We start from the raw sequence: 16697 nt of genomic DNA on the forward strand, positions 1-16697 counted from the left end.
AATTAAGTAGTTATGCTTAAGAGTATTCTGCATTTTGATGTTTCAGCAAAATATTACAAGTTTAATATCCAGGTTTAGTTAATATACAATAATTGCTGTATTAAAGCTATTTCCAATGTATGTCAGTATCTCTCAGTATGCATTTCTAAAGACAAGAGGAAATTACTTACTTTGAATCTCTAGAAGTTTTGTTTCAGGACCATTGGATTGTGGATCATGTACTAATGTTAACTGTTCCAACTTGGCTGTTTTCTGCTTTTCTTCTTCTAAATCACATTTTAACCTGTGTATCTAATATATTAGAAATAGCAATTAAAGAAATTTTGTAATTAGAATGCTTTTAGGGGTTAACTAATGTGAAAACAGACAGATAAAACAGTTGTTCATGGATTACTTACTATGTACATTACTATTCAAAAACTTTATAGAATAACTTAATAAAATACCAAGTAAGCAGAAATAGCTGTTGTTGGATGATGTTAAATCCTAATTTGTTGAGACTGAGAAAGGTAAGTGCTAGATGTCACAAGTTAAACAAATCCACAAATTAATGATTCATGCATGACCACATGTACATGTAAGTGAGTATTATCACTAAGTCTGTGCAGTGTGATCTCCCTTAAGGTTTGGAAGGGCTCTGATGCATGAATTGTAAATAACTCCTAAGAATGTTTTGTGCCTATTGTTTAATGTAAAACTTGTCAATAATAAATTTTAATTGTCAATAGTTGTTTCCTGAGTGATGGTCAAACGGGGCACTGAATGGAGGTAAGTAAATAGTTTGATAATTACTGTATTGTTCTAACTATAAAATATTTTGGTCTTTGTGTTATAATGTTGTCTGCATACGGCAGATTGGCAGGAGATCTATAAGAAAAATGCATATCGAAAAACTATGGAAAACCAAGTGATCTTTAGTGAAAATGTTTCAAAGGCCGTGGTTGAATCTTTCAAGGAATAGGAAAAGACATTGTTCTAGAGTGAAAATATTTTTTGTTAACATACATTTCAAACCAGTTCCCAAATTTCAAATAACAACATCAACACTTTGGAAAACCCTGTCCAAATCTTAGGTATTAAAGTAACTCGAGCATTATCTGGAAGAATCACTTTAAAAGGTTAGACCATAATCTTCCTTCCAGTTGACATAAGGTAACTGAAATTTCAACACAACAACAATAGAAAAAAATTGCACTGTACAACATACGAGTAAATGCTTTGTAAAACAAGAACAATAGTTTAAATATCAGCACTACATGCTATAAAAACAGCAACCACAAGGTTCTCTATCAAGGACTAATATTCATATATATTTAGGAGGGCAGAATATATAATAGAGATGAACTGTAAAGATTTAATTTTAACAGCTTTTTACAATCAATGCAACATGTCCAATTATACTGGAAAACATTTCAAGCTTTGTCTTACAACACATCCTTCTTCTAGAAGTAAACAAACATATACTCCATTAAGAATGTTTTTTAAGAACATATAAAAGATAATTTTTTTTTACAAAACATATGAAACATTCTGGAGTCAAGATAAGTTTCAAGTTTATTGATATGAATAAACTGAGCATAATTAAATAAAAATGAGGAAATTAACTACATATTAAGATGACTGGTCCATACTTAAATATTAGAAGTGGGCTGAAGTAACTGTTAAAGAAAAACAGAGGCAACTTTACTTGGAAAAAAAGAAGATTGATTAAATTAACCATACTGACCATGTACTACAGTTATGACACAGTTTAGTAATAAAGAAAAATAAAACAGCTCATGTAGGCTAGATACTATGAAAAGGAAGAAAACATATATCTAGTTCAAACGTATAGCAAAAGGGGGTGCAATCATGCCTAAGCTTCAAAGGTTAAGGTCTCTCAATAATAAGCTTAACTCTAATAGATACCCTAAAAATGAAAGAGTTAAAAGCTTGAAAAATACAAAAATAAAAACAATGTAAAAAAAAAGGTTAAACAATTTATAGATTCTAAAAATAACTGCAATTGGAAATACTTTTTCTAAAATACAACACTGGTGGATCATACACAACACACTGGAACACGCTATTCTTTGCAAGCCAGAAGATAGTGAAGCAAGATTATTTTGTCTTGTGCTTATTGCATCATGCCTTGTTTGACTTAATTGTTTATTAATATTTGTGGAGTTCAAAAAGGAAGTAAATATAAGGATGGTTATTATCAATCATTTAAAAACAATACAAATGAGATAGTAGGAATGACTTTTGCATATAATGCTAACATGGCTATACTACACAGTGTAGTATTATGTTAATAGACAAAACAGGACAAATGAAGCTTAATTATACTTGAATAGTTATATGAATTTTACTCTATGTTAATCTATGTCTAGGCTATAATGTACAGATTATGCAAATACAATCTCAACATAACCTTGTTTGTATGGTTTTTGAAGGATTGATATTAGCTGTCTTTACATTTACTTCCTTTTTTTGAAAGGTTTTTCTTTACTTGTTTTTCTTAATGCAGTGTTTTAATACACATAGGAAGGTTTCAATTGTAATATTTATTGTTTATCTATTACTAGCTGATAATTCCTGTTTCACCCTATATTTAACTTTTTTAAAGGAACACAATTTCTATAGTAGTGCAAACTTCTAGGGGTAACACTAACATCGTTTACACTAGAATTATGATTACATATTTAATTACTTATACTTAATAATATCTATACAAATGAAAGTACTCCACTCAGTGAAACTGGTTGATTACATTGTTTTTTTTTTTGAGTTATCATGTGATAATAAAGAACTGAAAGAAAGAAGAACAAGAAAGTCAAACTTTTTGCAATAATATTTACAGAGATTATCAGAACTTGTGATGAAGTCATTACATAAATATTGTGTTATAAAAGTAAACACTGCATGGTATTATAAAGTTCTGATAACTTGCTGATGATATCTTTAAAATATCATTTTGATGAACAATCCAAGCCATCCTTATATTGACAGTACTACTGCATACCTAATAAGCTGTTAAGGACATGTAAATTATATATGACTACATACATATCACCAGAAAATTATACTTTTGTCAGCTTCATGCTAGAAAGATGTGCAAAAAATATTTCACAAAGTGACAGTAAAATAAATAAAACAGCCAGGATTTTGATGGGTCTTGTTGGATAATGTTCTTCTCGACACTATTAATTGAAACTACATCATGCCACAGTTTAGTGATGAAATAAAAACTTTTGATTAGCTACAAATAATAAAATAGGTGATTCAAACATAAATGTAGGGTTTCCACTGAAACATATAAAGGCTAGTAGGGCATAATAAATTTCAATGATTGGAGATCAGTATACAAATACTAACAAGACTTAAAGGATTTGAGTCCTTTTAACTCACTCCCCCTGCCCCAATTACACAATTTTCAACTTACTTTGTCTAGTAGTTCTACTTTTTCATCTGCATATCGTTTTAATAGTAGATCTAGAAAAAATATAAAAAGATCCTAAAAAATAATCCAAATGCAAACAACTCACTAAAATTACTTAAATATTCTTTTAATCACAAGTTCTTAATTTAGGCCTATATAAAAAATACACAATATTGTTGTTGTTTGTTACCTTTCCATTACAAATTGGGTGGAATCCATCCAGCTTGTAACCATGAAAGAAATTATACCATGATTTTTAGTAACATATGCACATGTTTACAAAATTTTACAGATCATTGTTAACCATTACAACATTTTTGAATTAAGTATTATGATCTCTTAACTAAATAATTTTTTGTATGTTTTTTTCAGAATGTTGACTAGGCAACAAATGACTGAAAAAGCCACTAGGGGGATATTCTAAACTTCTGATTGGTTATTCACATGTCATAGGCAGAAGTATATATAATGAAGTATTTACAAAAAATGGAAAGAGGTTTTATTCAGTACAAGAGCAATACATCAGAAAAAAAAAGACAGGAAGCTATTATTTTATATTCTATCTTATCAATAATTTGAGTTCCTACTTCATGCAAAACTACAGATTTTATATTTCAACAAAAAACAATTTGAAAAAACACTTCATTCAACAAACTACATGACAAAAATTGATATTTAGGTGTGTATTTTTAATATTTAATTTTAAATTAAGAAATTAACTCATGTATATTAGGATTTCAATTATAACCCACAATTTGATGCCAAATTTATAAACATAAACTCCTAACACAGTCATTCAATTAAATTTTGAATGCAAGTCAACAAATGCAACCAGTTACCACAGGATGACTTGTCTGAGTAGGATTAAGCACAAAGCTATGGAAAGGCCTATCTGTGCTCTGCCCATCACGAGTATCAAAACCCAGTTTTCAGCAGCATAAGTCTGCAAACATACAACTGGGAGGACAGAAATATATATATAACTTATTAAACTTAAAATCTGATACAGTCTTATGATGTAATATATTAGTACCACTGCATGAAAATAATGTTTTATACACTGAAAAGTAGTAAAATAATTTTTTGTCAAGCTTAATATAGTTCATATAACATGAATACACTTGAGAAATGTTGAGAAGTTCATTTTTGCACTTTAAAACGCTTTACAAGTTCCTTAAAAGCCAATATATGTGAATCTTTTAATTTACACAATCTATGGTCACTTACAGATGAGTTGGCCCTAAATATCAACATGGCTTCCTAAAAGAACTTACTCATCTGATAAACAAAAGTACATATGATAGATATCATCAATAACTTACCTAATGAGCCTTCTCCAGCATTTCCTAAAATCTGAGCAACTTCTTGAGAAACCAAAACAGATTTGTTCTCAGTTTTCTGAGCTAAACTGTCTGGAGTGCTTCTGGAACTGCTGCAATTAACATCTCCATTCATAACAGTTTCTTCTCCTTCCACCAAAATCAGCCCATGTTGCTATAAAACATTAAGTCTCCTGTCAATATTGGATTTTTAAGATAGCATGATCATGAAAAAATATGACAAGGAGGCTTGTTTCTAATAAGATCTGTGGAATGTAAAAAGAATGTTTCGGACAAACAAAACTGTAAAAATTTGATTATTAGGTGTCAAGTTTCTGAAAGAGCCCTTTATTGACACAATTATCATGTTTCTGGAAAGGTTTGATGATTTGGCATCATTTCCTCGAACATTTTATAAGTATATTTGCTGTGCTTTCCCAAAAGTCAGTTGATTATAGTTAACATAATCCTAGAAAAAATTTAAGTAGAAAAATGTTTCTGAATGAAATATTTTGATAATTAAAGAGAATGGTCCTCAAAAAAAAATAGTACTTTGGACATAGAATATATTGAAAAATGTTGAATGTTTAAAGTAAAACTCCTTAAAAAAATTAGTTTCTTAGTATTTTAGCAAATGTCTTTGTTGTTTGTACACATATCAATAAAATACAAGCTGGATACAACCAAAATGTAACATTTTCCTTAACTGAAAATATATTTTTGATAAATACTCTCCTATTCACAAAAAACAGCTTAATCCCTTGGGTATCAGCCTATGCATTTTGGAAGCTATTAGCCTTAAACTAACTCCTACCTAAAAATAACATGTTTAACATGAATGATGTTAGTGCAAAAAAACATCTCAAAATAGCCTTCCAACATTAACAGGGTGAAACAACTTTCTTATAGCTTCTTTCTTAGATTAGACATGAGAAAAGTGCACCAAAAGTGGAGAGGGATGGCTGGAAAGGATGTTGGAAGTGAGTATCTATATCCAAAATACATTTTTAGTTAAGGAAAATGTTAAATTCTGAGAAGATACCTCATCTTGACACACATAATTCCTACAATTCACAATGACATAGTGGAAAAGCCAGTGCAAACATTGAATATAGATAAGTTCCCTTCATAAAAATCTCACAGGAAAAGACTATAAAGTATGACACCATAAGGTACAAGATTCACAGAGGCACATTCTTGAGAGATTAGTGTATAATTTTCATATGGAAAGAAGAGAAAGAAAAGCAAAAGAACCCAAAGTGCTGCAGGGATGGGCATAATAATTTGCATGACCAACCAAGCACACACACAAGTTTGACAAGCCAAAAAGCAAGATGTGTTTAGGGGCTTGACCAGAGCATACTGCTTCTGTGTCTCACCTCAACTCAATAGAACAAGATGACAGCAACAAGTTCATGCTGCATGAAGAGAGCACACTAAATGTTTGAGAAGTGGCCTATACTACACAGACAATGTCACCCTCATCCTACTTCCTACCATATTGTAACATACACAACCAGTGAGGAACTCTCAAAGCTCCAACACCCTAGCAACTAAGAACTGGTAAGTGGCAAGGTAACCCAAAATAACAGGTCCAATATATGAAAGCAAAGATTTACTCCCTGCTGGTTGATATACAAAACTGGCATGACATTGTCAGAGTGGATCATGACCAACCACTCCACAAGAGAAGATGACTAATAAACTGTGAGAAGTTTGAATATGTTGATGTGGAGTACAACAGGGAAACACTTGTATAGAAATGGAGATCCAGTCAGGGAAGAAGATGCACACAGTGATATTGGCACAGTTGAGTCACAAAGATGAGTCCTCAACAGGAGGAGAAAGGAAACTCACAACTGATGACAGTGGATCCTGATGCAGGTGCCAATGATCCTATAATATCCACTGCAGGAGATGCATGTGTGTGCAGCTTAAAATGTGCAATTTCAAGGAAGCCAAGTCAACAAAAATGAAAGAACTTCATGCACAGGTTGCAAGAATAAGTGCTTACTTGTGGTCTTATGGGTGGTGAAGGCTTAGTTCAGTTGATGATGGTTGAAGAACATATTCAAGTGTACCAAGTATTGGCTAGGCATGAGAAAAAGACGTGGAATGATTAAGAGAAGCCAATTTTTCAAGTACTAATGGAACTTCATCCCCAAGTTAAAGATATGGCAAGTGAACACCCCCATAACTCAACTCAAGACGTAAGGAGCAGACACAATGCTAACAAAAAACAACAACATGAAACTAGAAGACTAAATTCTGATGAATGAAACAGAGAAAATGGTTGGAGGAAAGGGAAACCAGAACATGTTTAAAAAGTATCCAATACATCAACTTTGGTCATCCACATATTGGGTGAAAAGAACCACTGGAAATGAAACTGTTCATCTGGAACTTTAAGACAAATTGAAACTAGTTGAAAAATAATAAGTTAATAACAAGATACCAGTTCCACAGTTTTCTTAAAGGGCATGAAGAGATAAGAGTAATATCACAGAGTAGAGGAAAGTATCCTTGAGATACTTAAGGTAAACACGGTCAGAGGAAGGAGAAAAAAAAAAAAACAGGAATAAAGAAGAAAGAGAAATAGAAAGAAAGGCCATGAGCAAGAACCAGAAGAACCCATCTCAGTCAAAAGTGGAAACCAAAGACAGGCAAAGTGAGACACATAGGTGCTTACTGGCCCAGTTCCAACTGGATAGTCAGAAACAAGACAAGCAATAACTTAGAAATTGGGAATTGGAAACATAGGTTGAATAGGCCTCAGGAGGGTAAAATTGAGGAAAAAAAAACACACACAGAAGATAATGAGGATAAATGCTAGACTGCTCTGGACCAGGTCTCCAGGGAATCATAAACACCCCAAAGACCTCTGGACAAAGTAAAATAGCTCAATAAAGATCACAAAGATGAGAGCAAGGCAAGCAAATAGTAGTGAAGAAAGCATCCCAACCCAACAAGTCCCAACATTAAAGGAACCAAGTAAGGGGAGATAGAACAGAAATAGAAGATCAAGTTAAAGTGTTAAAAACAAGAGAAAGAACCTCCCCAGAAAATCCTTCAAAAGCACAATGAAGTGTCTCAGAAATAAGGTGAAAAGATGAGAAGAAATATAGGAGAGCATTAAAAAGAAAATAAATGTGTACCAACTGGGCACTAGGAATTAAGGGATCTACTTCCCTTAGGTAGGCATGTAGGTATTTAATGTTTATTGGCACAAAGCTACAAGGCTATCTGTGCCAGACAAGATGTGGTACAGTATAGGTATAGGGTAATTAAGGTAAGAAGTAAAATATGTAAAATTAAGAACTGCCAGGAAGACTGAAGCGAGAAGTACACCCTTGCTGACAGTCACCTAAAGTTGGCCTTTCCAGTCCTGGGTTCAAGTCGAAATAAAAATTGAAATGTGCAAAAGAAATTGTGTTAAAACATTAAAATGTGTAAAAAAAAATCATGCTAAAACACTATATAGTCCAATAAAAAACCTTAAATTAAGTGTAAAAGACCAGTGGCTCCTTAAAATGTAAAAACACGAGTGAGATGGGCAATATCACTTATAACATGGGCCAAAGTCAAGGACAAACCCGCCTTACAAATATAGTTAAAATGGTGTTGTCATTCTTGGTTATAACGACGGCATGATAATAAAATGTGATTGTGGTCTGAGTGCCACATAGACTGCACATTGGTGCAGCAGTTCTAGATAAAAGGAAGTGGTGGGTTAAAAACTGCAACCAATGTGTAGCCTTGCCAAAACAACCTCCTCTCTTCGATCCTTACAGAAGCAAGAGGACCAAAGATTAAGAGAAGGTTTGATTTGAAAAAGCTTGTTATTGTGTTGCTCATTCCAGGTTGCCTGCCATCTGGTGTACAGTCTGGATTGATAACTGGACTATAGTCCATGTATGGAATGGGTACTGGGACGATAGATCCATAACAGACAGACAATTTGGAACCATCTGTATATATAGGAATGGATGGATCATATGAAAGATGTTCAGCAAAGAAAGAGCGATATTTCCAATCGGGTGTATCTGCTTTCCTCACACGACTCAAAGATAGGTTACAATTGGGGACAGTAATGTGGTGGAATAGGCTGATTTGAAGAAACTACAATGTTATTCAAGGTTAAATCCAAATCTTCTAATTGTGCCTGGATATGGGGACTAAAAGGAACAATGGTAGATTTTCTGTTATTAAAAAGTGTGGTCCATTGTGATTGGAAAACACAACTCCAGGTAGGATGCTGTGGTAAGGATCAAAGTTTGGAAGCAAACATTAGAGACAGTTGCAAACAGCAAATATATAGAGGAGTTCAGGAGATTGCACATACAGACTTTGCACGAGAAGTACAAAAAGCTCCAATGCAAAGCCGAAGCCCCTGGTGATGGACAGGATCCAATATTTTAAATGCTGAGGTTCTGAAAGAACCATAAACCACAGACCCATAGTCAAGTTTGGATTGGACGAGGGCACGAAAAATTTTGAGTATGGAGTATGGATCTGCTCCCCAAGAAGTAGAAGAGAGGACACGGAGAATGTTCAATGCTTTTAGACATTTGTTACAAAGTTACTTCATGTGCAATATAAAATTTAATTTACAATCAAATATAAGAACTAAGAACTTTGCCTCAGGGACAAAAAAAAGTACATCTCATCAAGACGGAGTTCTGGATCTGGGTGGATTCCCCATTTGCAGCAGAAATGTATACAAGCAGTTTTAGAGAGTGAAAGTTTAAAACCATTTGTCGTGGTCCACTTCAGTATCTGATTGATTGCAGTTTGTAGCTGCCGTTCAATAAGCCTCATATTTGATAATTGACATGAGATGTGAAAGTCATAAACTAAAAGATTGTTTGCAACTGTATGGGGTAGCTGTTCACTGATGGCATTAATCTTTATAATGAAAAGTGTGACACTCAGAATACAGCCCTGAGGGATTCCAAGTTCCTGTGGGAAAAATGAGAAAGTGTTGAGCCCACACAAACTTGGAATTGGCACTTCATTAAGAATTGCTGGATGAAATGGGGTAAGTTTCCACCCAATACATACGAATGAAGGTTTTGTAAGATGCCATATCTCCATGTTGTATCGTAAGCTTTTTCTAAATAAAAAAAAACAGTAACAAGATGTCACCTCAAAAAGGCTTCTCTGATTGACGTTTCAAGAAAAATTAGTGGTCTATCATAGAGCATTTTCTTCCGAACCCACACTGAATTGGTGAGAGGAGGTTGTTTGATTCAAGAAACCAAATGAGGCAGGCATTGATTATCCTCTCTAAGATCTTACTGAGACAACTTGTCAAAACAATGGGATGGTAGTTCGAAGGAATTGTTGGATCCTTCCCAGGTTTCAGAATAGGGAGTATGATAGCTTGTCGCCAAGCATCTGGATAGACATTTTCCTGCCATATCCAATTAAAAACAGCTAGGAGAATAGTAACAGAGTTCTGGGAGAAGTGGCATAAAATCTCATAATGTATATTATCAGGTCCAACTGATTTATTGCCAGACCGATGAATAGCTAGTTTCAGTTCCATCAGTGTAAGAGGGCGATTGTAGTCATAAGAATGGTCAGTTGAAAAGGAAAGAGGCAGATTCTCTGCCTGTGTTTTAATGGCTAACAAGGAATGGGATAAGTTTGAAGAGCTAGATACATGAGAGAAGTTCTCAAGAGTATTGGCAATGCTCTGTGCATCTGCAACTTCATGGCCATCAGATATTAAGATAGAGAGGGGGGCAGAAGTATATCTTCCACTCACCCTCTGGATCTTATTCCATATACCTTTTGTGCTGGTGGTTGAAGAAATGCTGGAGGTGTATTTAATCCAACATTTCTTCTAGCTTTGACATCTAACTTGCCAAGCATGTGCATAGGCTTGCTGAAATGTAATGCAGTTTGAGAGTGTGGGGTATCTTCAAAATTCATCCGAAGCACACTTCTGAGTTTTCTGTGTTGTAGAACAGGCAGAATTCCACCAAGGGCAAGGATGCCGTAGGAAACATGTCGAGGTTTTAGGGATGCATCGAGTAGCAGCTTGTATAATACTATTGGCTACTGCTGCTATACAATCATCTATGGATGATTTACATAAGATGGCAGGATCAAGTTCTAAGAGAGTAGTGAAAGAAGGCCAGTTGGCCTAGACCAACTTCCACCAAGGTACATGGATTGGGTGGTACTAATCACGGCCAATCTCTCGTAAGATGATGGGAAAAATTATCACTACCTTGTGGATTAATATCAACCTCCCAGGAAAAGTGAGTGAGTAGTGAAGGGGAACAGACAGAAAGATCTATAGCCGTAAATGACTGATTAGATGCATAAAAATATGTGTAAGAGCCAGGTTGTGGCTCAGGAGCATATGCTCTATGGTTCACCCTCTCATATCAATACAGAAGCCACTTCAGAGGGGATTATGCCCATTAAAATCTCCCAAGATTAAAAAGGGGGTAGGCAGTTGCTCAATGAGTGTATCTAGGACTGATTGAATATAATGCATTTCAGGTGTAAGGTATAGAGAACAAATAGTGATGGTACAACCCAAGGAGACTCAGATGGCTACAGCCTCCAAGGGTGTGCTCAAAGACAGGGACCTGGTGGGCATATGCTGATCAACCAGCAATGCAACTTCCCCATGTCCCCATCCTACACATAGCCTGTTGTTCCGGTATAATGAATAGTGGCAGATAGTAACTATATTTGTAGCTGTAGAAATGTTTCCTGCAAAGAAAGACATATGGGATGATAAAATTCAATCAGATCTTTGATGTCAGTCACTTTTGATTGGAAACCTCGACAGTTCCATTGGATTAGCATGGCCACGTGTAATTATATCAGAGGAGAATAAGGTAGAGTCCTTCTGCTTACGACTGCATTTTTTTTCTTTATTAGATGTGGGTCTATTGCCCTCTATGGATCCTGCTCTAGCTCGAATGGTCGAGTCTGAATTTATCGGTACGCGTACTGATGATTGAAAGCGCGGACGAGTTGTGTGTTTAAATTTTGGGGTATCAAGAGAGGGAGATCCCATTGAAATATCTTGACTTGAAGAATGTGAAGTTTGGCAATGACTGGAAGGTGTGATCAGGACAGAGATGGAAGGAGACACTGATTCGCGAACTGTGTTAAATTTGGAAAGTGTTTCATGAAGATTTGCTGATGAAAGTTGTGTAGGGGATAGGGTAAGGTCTGTTTGGACTCCTACTGTAGTAGTAAAACAGGTTACAGCAACATAAGTTCTGGTTGGAATAGGTAATAATTTTTGAGCCTCTGTGTAAGCGAGATTGTTAACTGTCTTGATATGTTGTACTTCTTTTTCTTCTACTCATTTAGGGCAAGAGGTAGAATAAAAAGGATGGGTACCATTACAGTTTATACAATGTGGTTTGAGTTGGCATTCGGTGGCATCATGGTCTTTACCACCACAACAGGCACAGGTCAAAAAACCACAGCAAGATTGTTTTGAATGATCAAATCGTTGACAATGGAAACATCATACAGGATTTGGAATATAAAGGTCACACCTGACAATTCAGATATTCTGCTTTTATTGTGGTGGAAGGACGTGGTACAGTAAATGTTGGTATTAGAACATTTGTTGGCTCCAGAATTCCATCTTTTCGAGTGAAGATTCTGCATACTGCTGTGACACCTTGGCTGGTGAGACCTGCAAAGATCTCAGATTCATGGAGAGTCCTTAAATCTCTTTCAACTATGGCTCCTCTGGAAATATTCAAAGTAGAATGAGGAGTAACACCAATGGGTATGTCTCCCAAGACCTTTAATGTCAGAAGGAGTTTGGAATGCTGTGATGAAGATGTTTCCACTAATATGTCTTCCAAACGTAGCTTTTTTTACTGATTTAGGAAAGCCAGCAAGCCCTTCTGAATAAAAAAATGGGGACATCTGCCCTAGAGGTTTATCACTTAAGAAATGCAAAATTAGGAATTGTGGGACAGATTCAAGTGGTGAGTTAGGCTGTACTGATTCATCAATACATGTTCATTTTCCGGCAGTCAGGTTTTTCTCTATGGTTTCAAGTTGTGTTATTTTTTTGTTTTAGGAGTATCCATAATAAATAAATTTTTTGGTGCCCACTGACCCCACCCACCATGGAGCCCTACAAGGGGACACACTACAGCAACACCAGGGTTTCATGAGCACTATACCTGAACACCAGTGTCAGACACAATGTCCATGACACCCATTGTGGACATCCAATGCTGGTACTCAGTTGACCCTGGCCCAAATGGACTAGCTGACTGATCCTGGGGGGCCATCCCAAGACCATCCATTTACAGGAATTCAAGGCCAAAGTGGTGTGTTGGAGTTGGATCCCTCCACCACCAGGATTCTCTTCTCCTCTTCACGGTTACCCCGCACGGCAAACACGCAGGTGGATGTTTAGATTCCAGAGGAGGTAAACTGTAAGAACAGAACCTTCTCTGGGAGGTCCCCTCACCATGTACAGGAATCCACATCAAGAGGTACTTCAAAGCAAGTAGAAGAGATTCCAAGAATTAATAATAAGCCAGGATAAAGAGTTGAGTAGGTAAGACATGTAAGAATGAGAGCATAATTGTTTAAGAAACAAGTCTGCATGAACTCTAGTATCAGGTACAGAAGAGAAAGCAAAGTAACCCTGAGGATGGGTTTGTTGCAGTTAATATCAGGAGGAATCAAAAGACACTGGAGAAAGATAAAGAAAAGAACATCTGTAAGATAACATCCAGAAGAAAATTAAAATGTTCAAGATTTTCTTCTACAGATGAAGAAATACCCAGAGCAAACCCTGGTAGGGAAAAAAAGCCAGTCAGAATCAGTCATCCTGGCCATACTCACATCATGTTAACCAATGGCCTTCATATTCTCCATAGACAAGCCTCCACTAGCTGCAGATCTCATGTTATTAATTTTTTCCCCATCACAGAACGAAGTAGAAGTTTCTGTAGCTTGAGAATTCACAATAGGTAAGCAGGAAAATTTTCTCTCTCTCTATTTTACTTTGGTAATGAGAGAAAAGAGCTACACTAGAATAAAATTTAAATTTTGTTTACTATTATAAATAGTACATAACCAAATAATAAGTTTCAAAACATGTCAGTTCTGGACAATGCTGAGGAAAGGAATGAAGTAAGTTTGAGCACATTTGTTTAGCAGAGTTACTATACAAAGAGACTGTACTGTCTTCCTATTGGTGGAAGGCTATTGTCATATGATGACGTAATCATGCGCTAGTGTCAATCATGTTAAACACATTTTTAAGTAGGAGTTATCTCAAGGCTAGTGACATGCAAGTCTCATAAGCAGATGTACAAAGGATAAAGCTATGTGAAAGATGAGATATTGTCTCAGGATACAAAAATCACTTTGTAGATTCAGAGAGCAGCAGTTATGCTGTCAGGATATCAAACAAATATTTAAATATCACACAGAACAATTACAGTATTTTAATAATAAAAACTAAAGTAAGATAAAAAGGTAACTATAGATTATATAACTTGATTTTCTTGGAAACATTAAACTGATACAACTTTCACATTCATTTATGAAACTCACCTCTATTAAATCATCTTTTCGTCTTAAGTTTTCTTTTAAAAATACAATTTCTTCTTTTATTTCTTTAGAATCCCTAACTAGCTGATCATATACCTAGTAAAAAAAATGTTTTAAATGAAATGTATCATTATTATTAAAATGTCTTTAAATTTAAACATATTTTAATATCCAACCAGTTGTGATCAAGTGCTTATAAAACAGTAACAAGAAAAATTTCATTTGAGAAATGCTTAGTGAGACAATCAAAAGTTAATTCAGTGGTCCTACCAGTGTTTGTCTCCAATTAATGATCAGCATGCTGTTGTTTAGAATAAATAAAGCTACACAAAAAACGTTTGCCCTTGTTGAATGGTCTGTGAATGCAAACTGCTTTCTTGGTGAACATGTACCTAGTACAAGCCCAGCAAACAGGAATAACCAAGCTATTTGATAATTTTATAAAATGTTCCCTCGAAATAATCTTTTTTAAATTACTAATAATAGCTACTTTTGTGACATATGTTAAAATTACTGGACATAAGATGAATGAAAATATCAGAAACATCATAAACAAGCAATGTATTGTTATAAAAAAATATTAATTACAAATAGTGATGTATAATACATCTTGTATTTTGATGCACTAGTGTATAAATGAGATTAGGAAAACTAACATATTTAAATAATATTAATGTAATGTAAAATAAATTATCCTCAATAATCCCAAGGTTTTCTTAATGTGTGGTAATGTAGCTGTTTACCTAATACATTAAACTTCTTGATCCATGAAAATTCATACAAATTTCAATAACTTGATATAGCATGTTCTAAATGACAAAATATAGCAAGCTGTTAACAGATACATTTCTTTTCTGGCAAGCTCTTTAGAATCTTGAGCATACAAGAAGTCATTTCTCAAAGCTTAGTTCCACAAATAGCATGTACATAAGATTGATATAATTATTTCAGTAAACAGAATCGAGGAAAAAAACCAAAAAACTGTATGATTTAAAAACACTTCATTTATTAACAACCATACTTCACCTATAAAACCACCACCAGCCACCTACAAAATTAATCATTATAATAATTACCTAAAACCTCTTTTAATTTTTTGTATTTACTGTTGATTACAGTTTAATAGTTAATAAAAAATCACAGTACATTTTTTTAAATAGATGGCTCAATTTATAACCAGAAACAAGTTTCATGTTGATTTTTTATTTTACTGAAAAATTGACTTTTTCTGAAATTGATATGTTTGCAGTTGTTTCTTCTTTTTACTTTCATTTAAAATTCTTTGGTAGTGAAATCATAAGTGATAGTATAAATTTTATTTTTTGTTTGTTTTAAATTTCTTGCTAAGCTACACAAGGGTAGCTGATCCCTAATTTATCAGTGCAAGACTAGAGGAAATGCAGCTAGTCATCATCACCCACCAACAATTCTTGTGCTAATCTTTTACCAATAAATAGTGGGATTGACCAACATATTATAAAGCCCCTATGGTCGAAAGGGTGAGTATGTTTGTTGTGACAAGAGTTTAACCCACGACCCTCAGATTACGAGTTTAGCCCCATGACCACCTGGCTATACCAAGCCTAGTATAAATTTAATAAATAAATAAATTACATGTGTTTACATAATAAACAATAATAATGATATTTAAAATTCTGCATTTTGTTTTGAAGTTAGTGTTTTGAGCAATATCTCCCGGTTTTCATTTATTTTGAAAAAGTCTCGGTCTTTCAATAACAAGGTATTGGTAAATCACAAGCTATATTTGTAGCTTCTTCTCGTACTGAATTTCTGACATTTTTCTCTTATAAAGACATAGCATAGTATTGGAAAATAAAGTAAAAAACTTGATAACTTAGTTACTTCAGCAAAAAAATCAAAGTTCAAATTGACTGATCTCACATGGAGATAGGGTCGCGAAAATAACAAAGTTTTACTGAAAAATATTTGAAATATACTTAGGAATCACACAAAGGAAATTTTACATTTTTGAAATCAGAAAAAGTATTTTTAATCTTATCATGAAAATTACTTTACACACAGACTATTCATATATTAATGGACAAATCTTGATTTTAGTTTATTAAAAATACTTCACTAAAAAATGTTTCTTTTGTATGTGAAAGACTAATGTCAGCTAAAAGACTGATAAACTTTGTGAAGAAATACTATATTAAGAGTTAGACATAAATGTACAAAGACTTTTTAAAACAAGTGCAAAGAGAGCATGATGTTGATCAAATTGATCAAACCCATGCTAAAAAAAAAGTAAAGGTCAAATACATTTGGTTTTATATCTTTATAACAGCTATTTCTTTCTCAAACATTCAAGTACCTTCCAAAATATTAACAAATGAAGTAAAAATTCTAATATTTTTAAGGCATTGGTT

General features: G+C 34.2%; 1 protein-coding gene across 9 annotated transcripts in view; it reads right to left on the reverse strand.

The window, feature by feature from the left end:
• The window catches only part of LOC143233934 (leucine-rich repeat flightless-interacting protein 2-like), a 92887-nt gene that overhangs the window by 11220 nt on the left and 64970 nt on the right, over positions 1-16697 (reverse strand). For 7 of the 9 annotated variants that reach the window (XM_076470846.1, XM_076470844.1, XM_076470849.1 and 4 more), the window contains 4 exons: positions 14311-14403; positions 4744-4915; positions 3425-3474; positions 171-291 (listed from right to left, as the gene is read on the reverse strand). In XM_076470846.1, the coding sequence (XP_076326961.1) occupies positions 171-291; positions 3425-3474; positions 4744-4915; positions 14311-14403 (436 nt within the window). Of the gene's footprint in view, positions 1-170; positions 292-3424; positions 3475-3592; positions 3645-4260; positions 4379-4743; positions 4916-14310; positions 14404-16697 lie in introns of those variants that run through there. The other 2 variants (XM_076470850.1, XM_076470843.1) reach the window with 2 other exon arrangements.

The sequence above is a fragment of the Tachypleus tridentatus genome, chromosome 12, assembly GCF_004210375.1.
Source record: "Tachypleus tridentatus isolate NWPU-2018 chromosome 12, ASM421037v1, whole genome shotgun sequence".
NCBI lineage: Eukaryota > Metazoa > Arthropoda > Merostomata > Xiphosura > Limulidae > Tachypleus > Tachypleus tridentatus.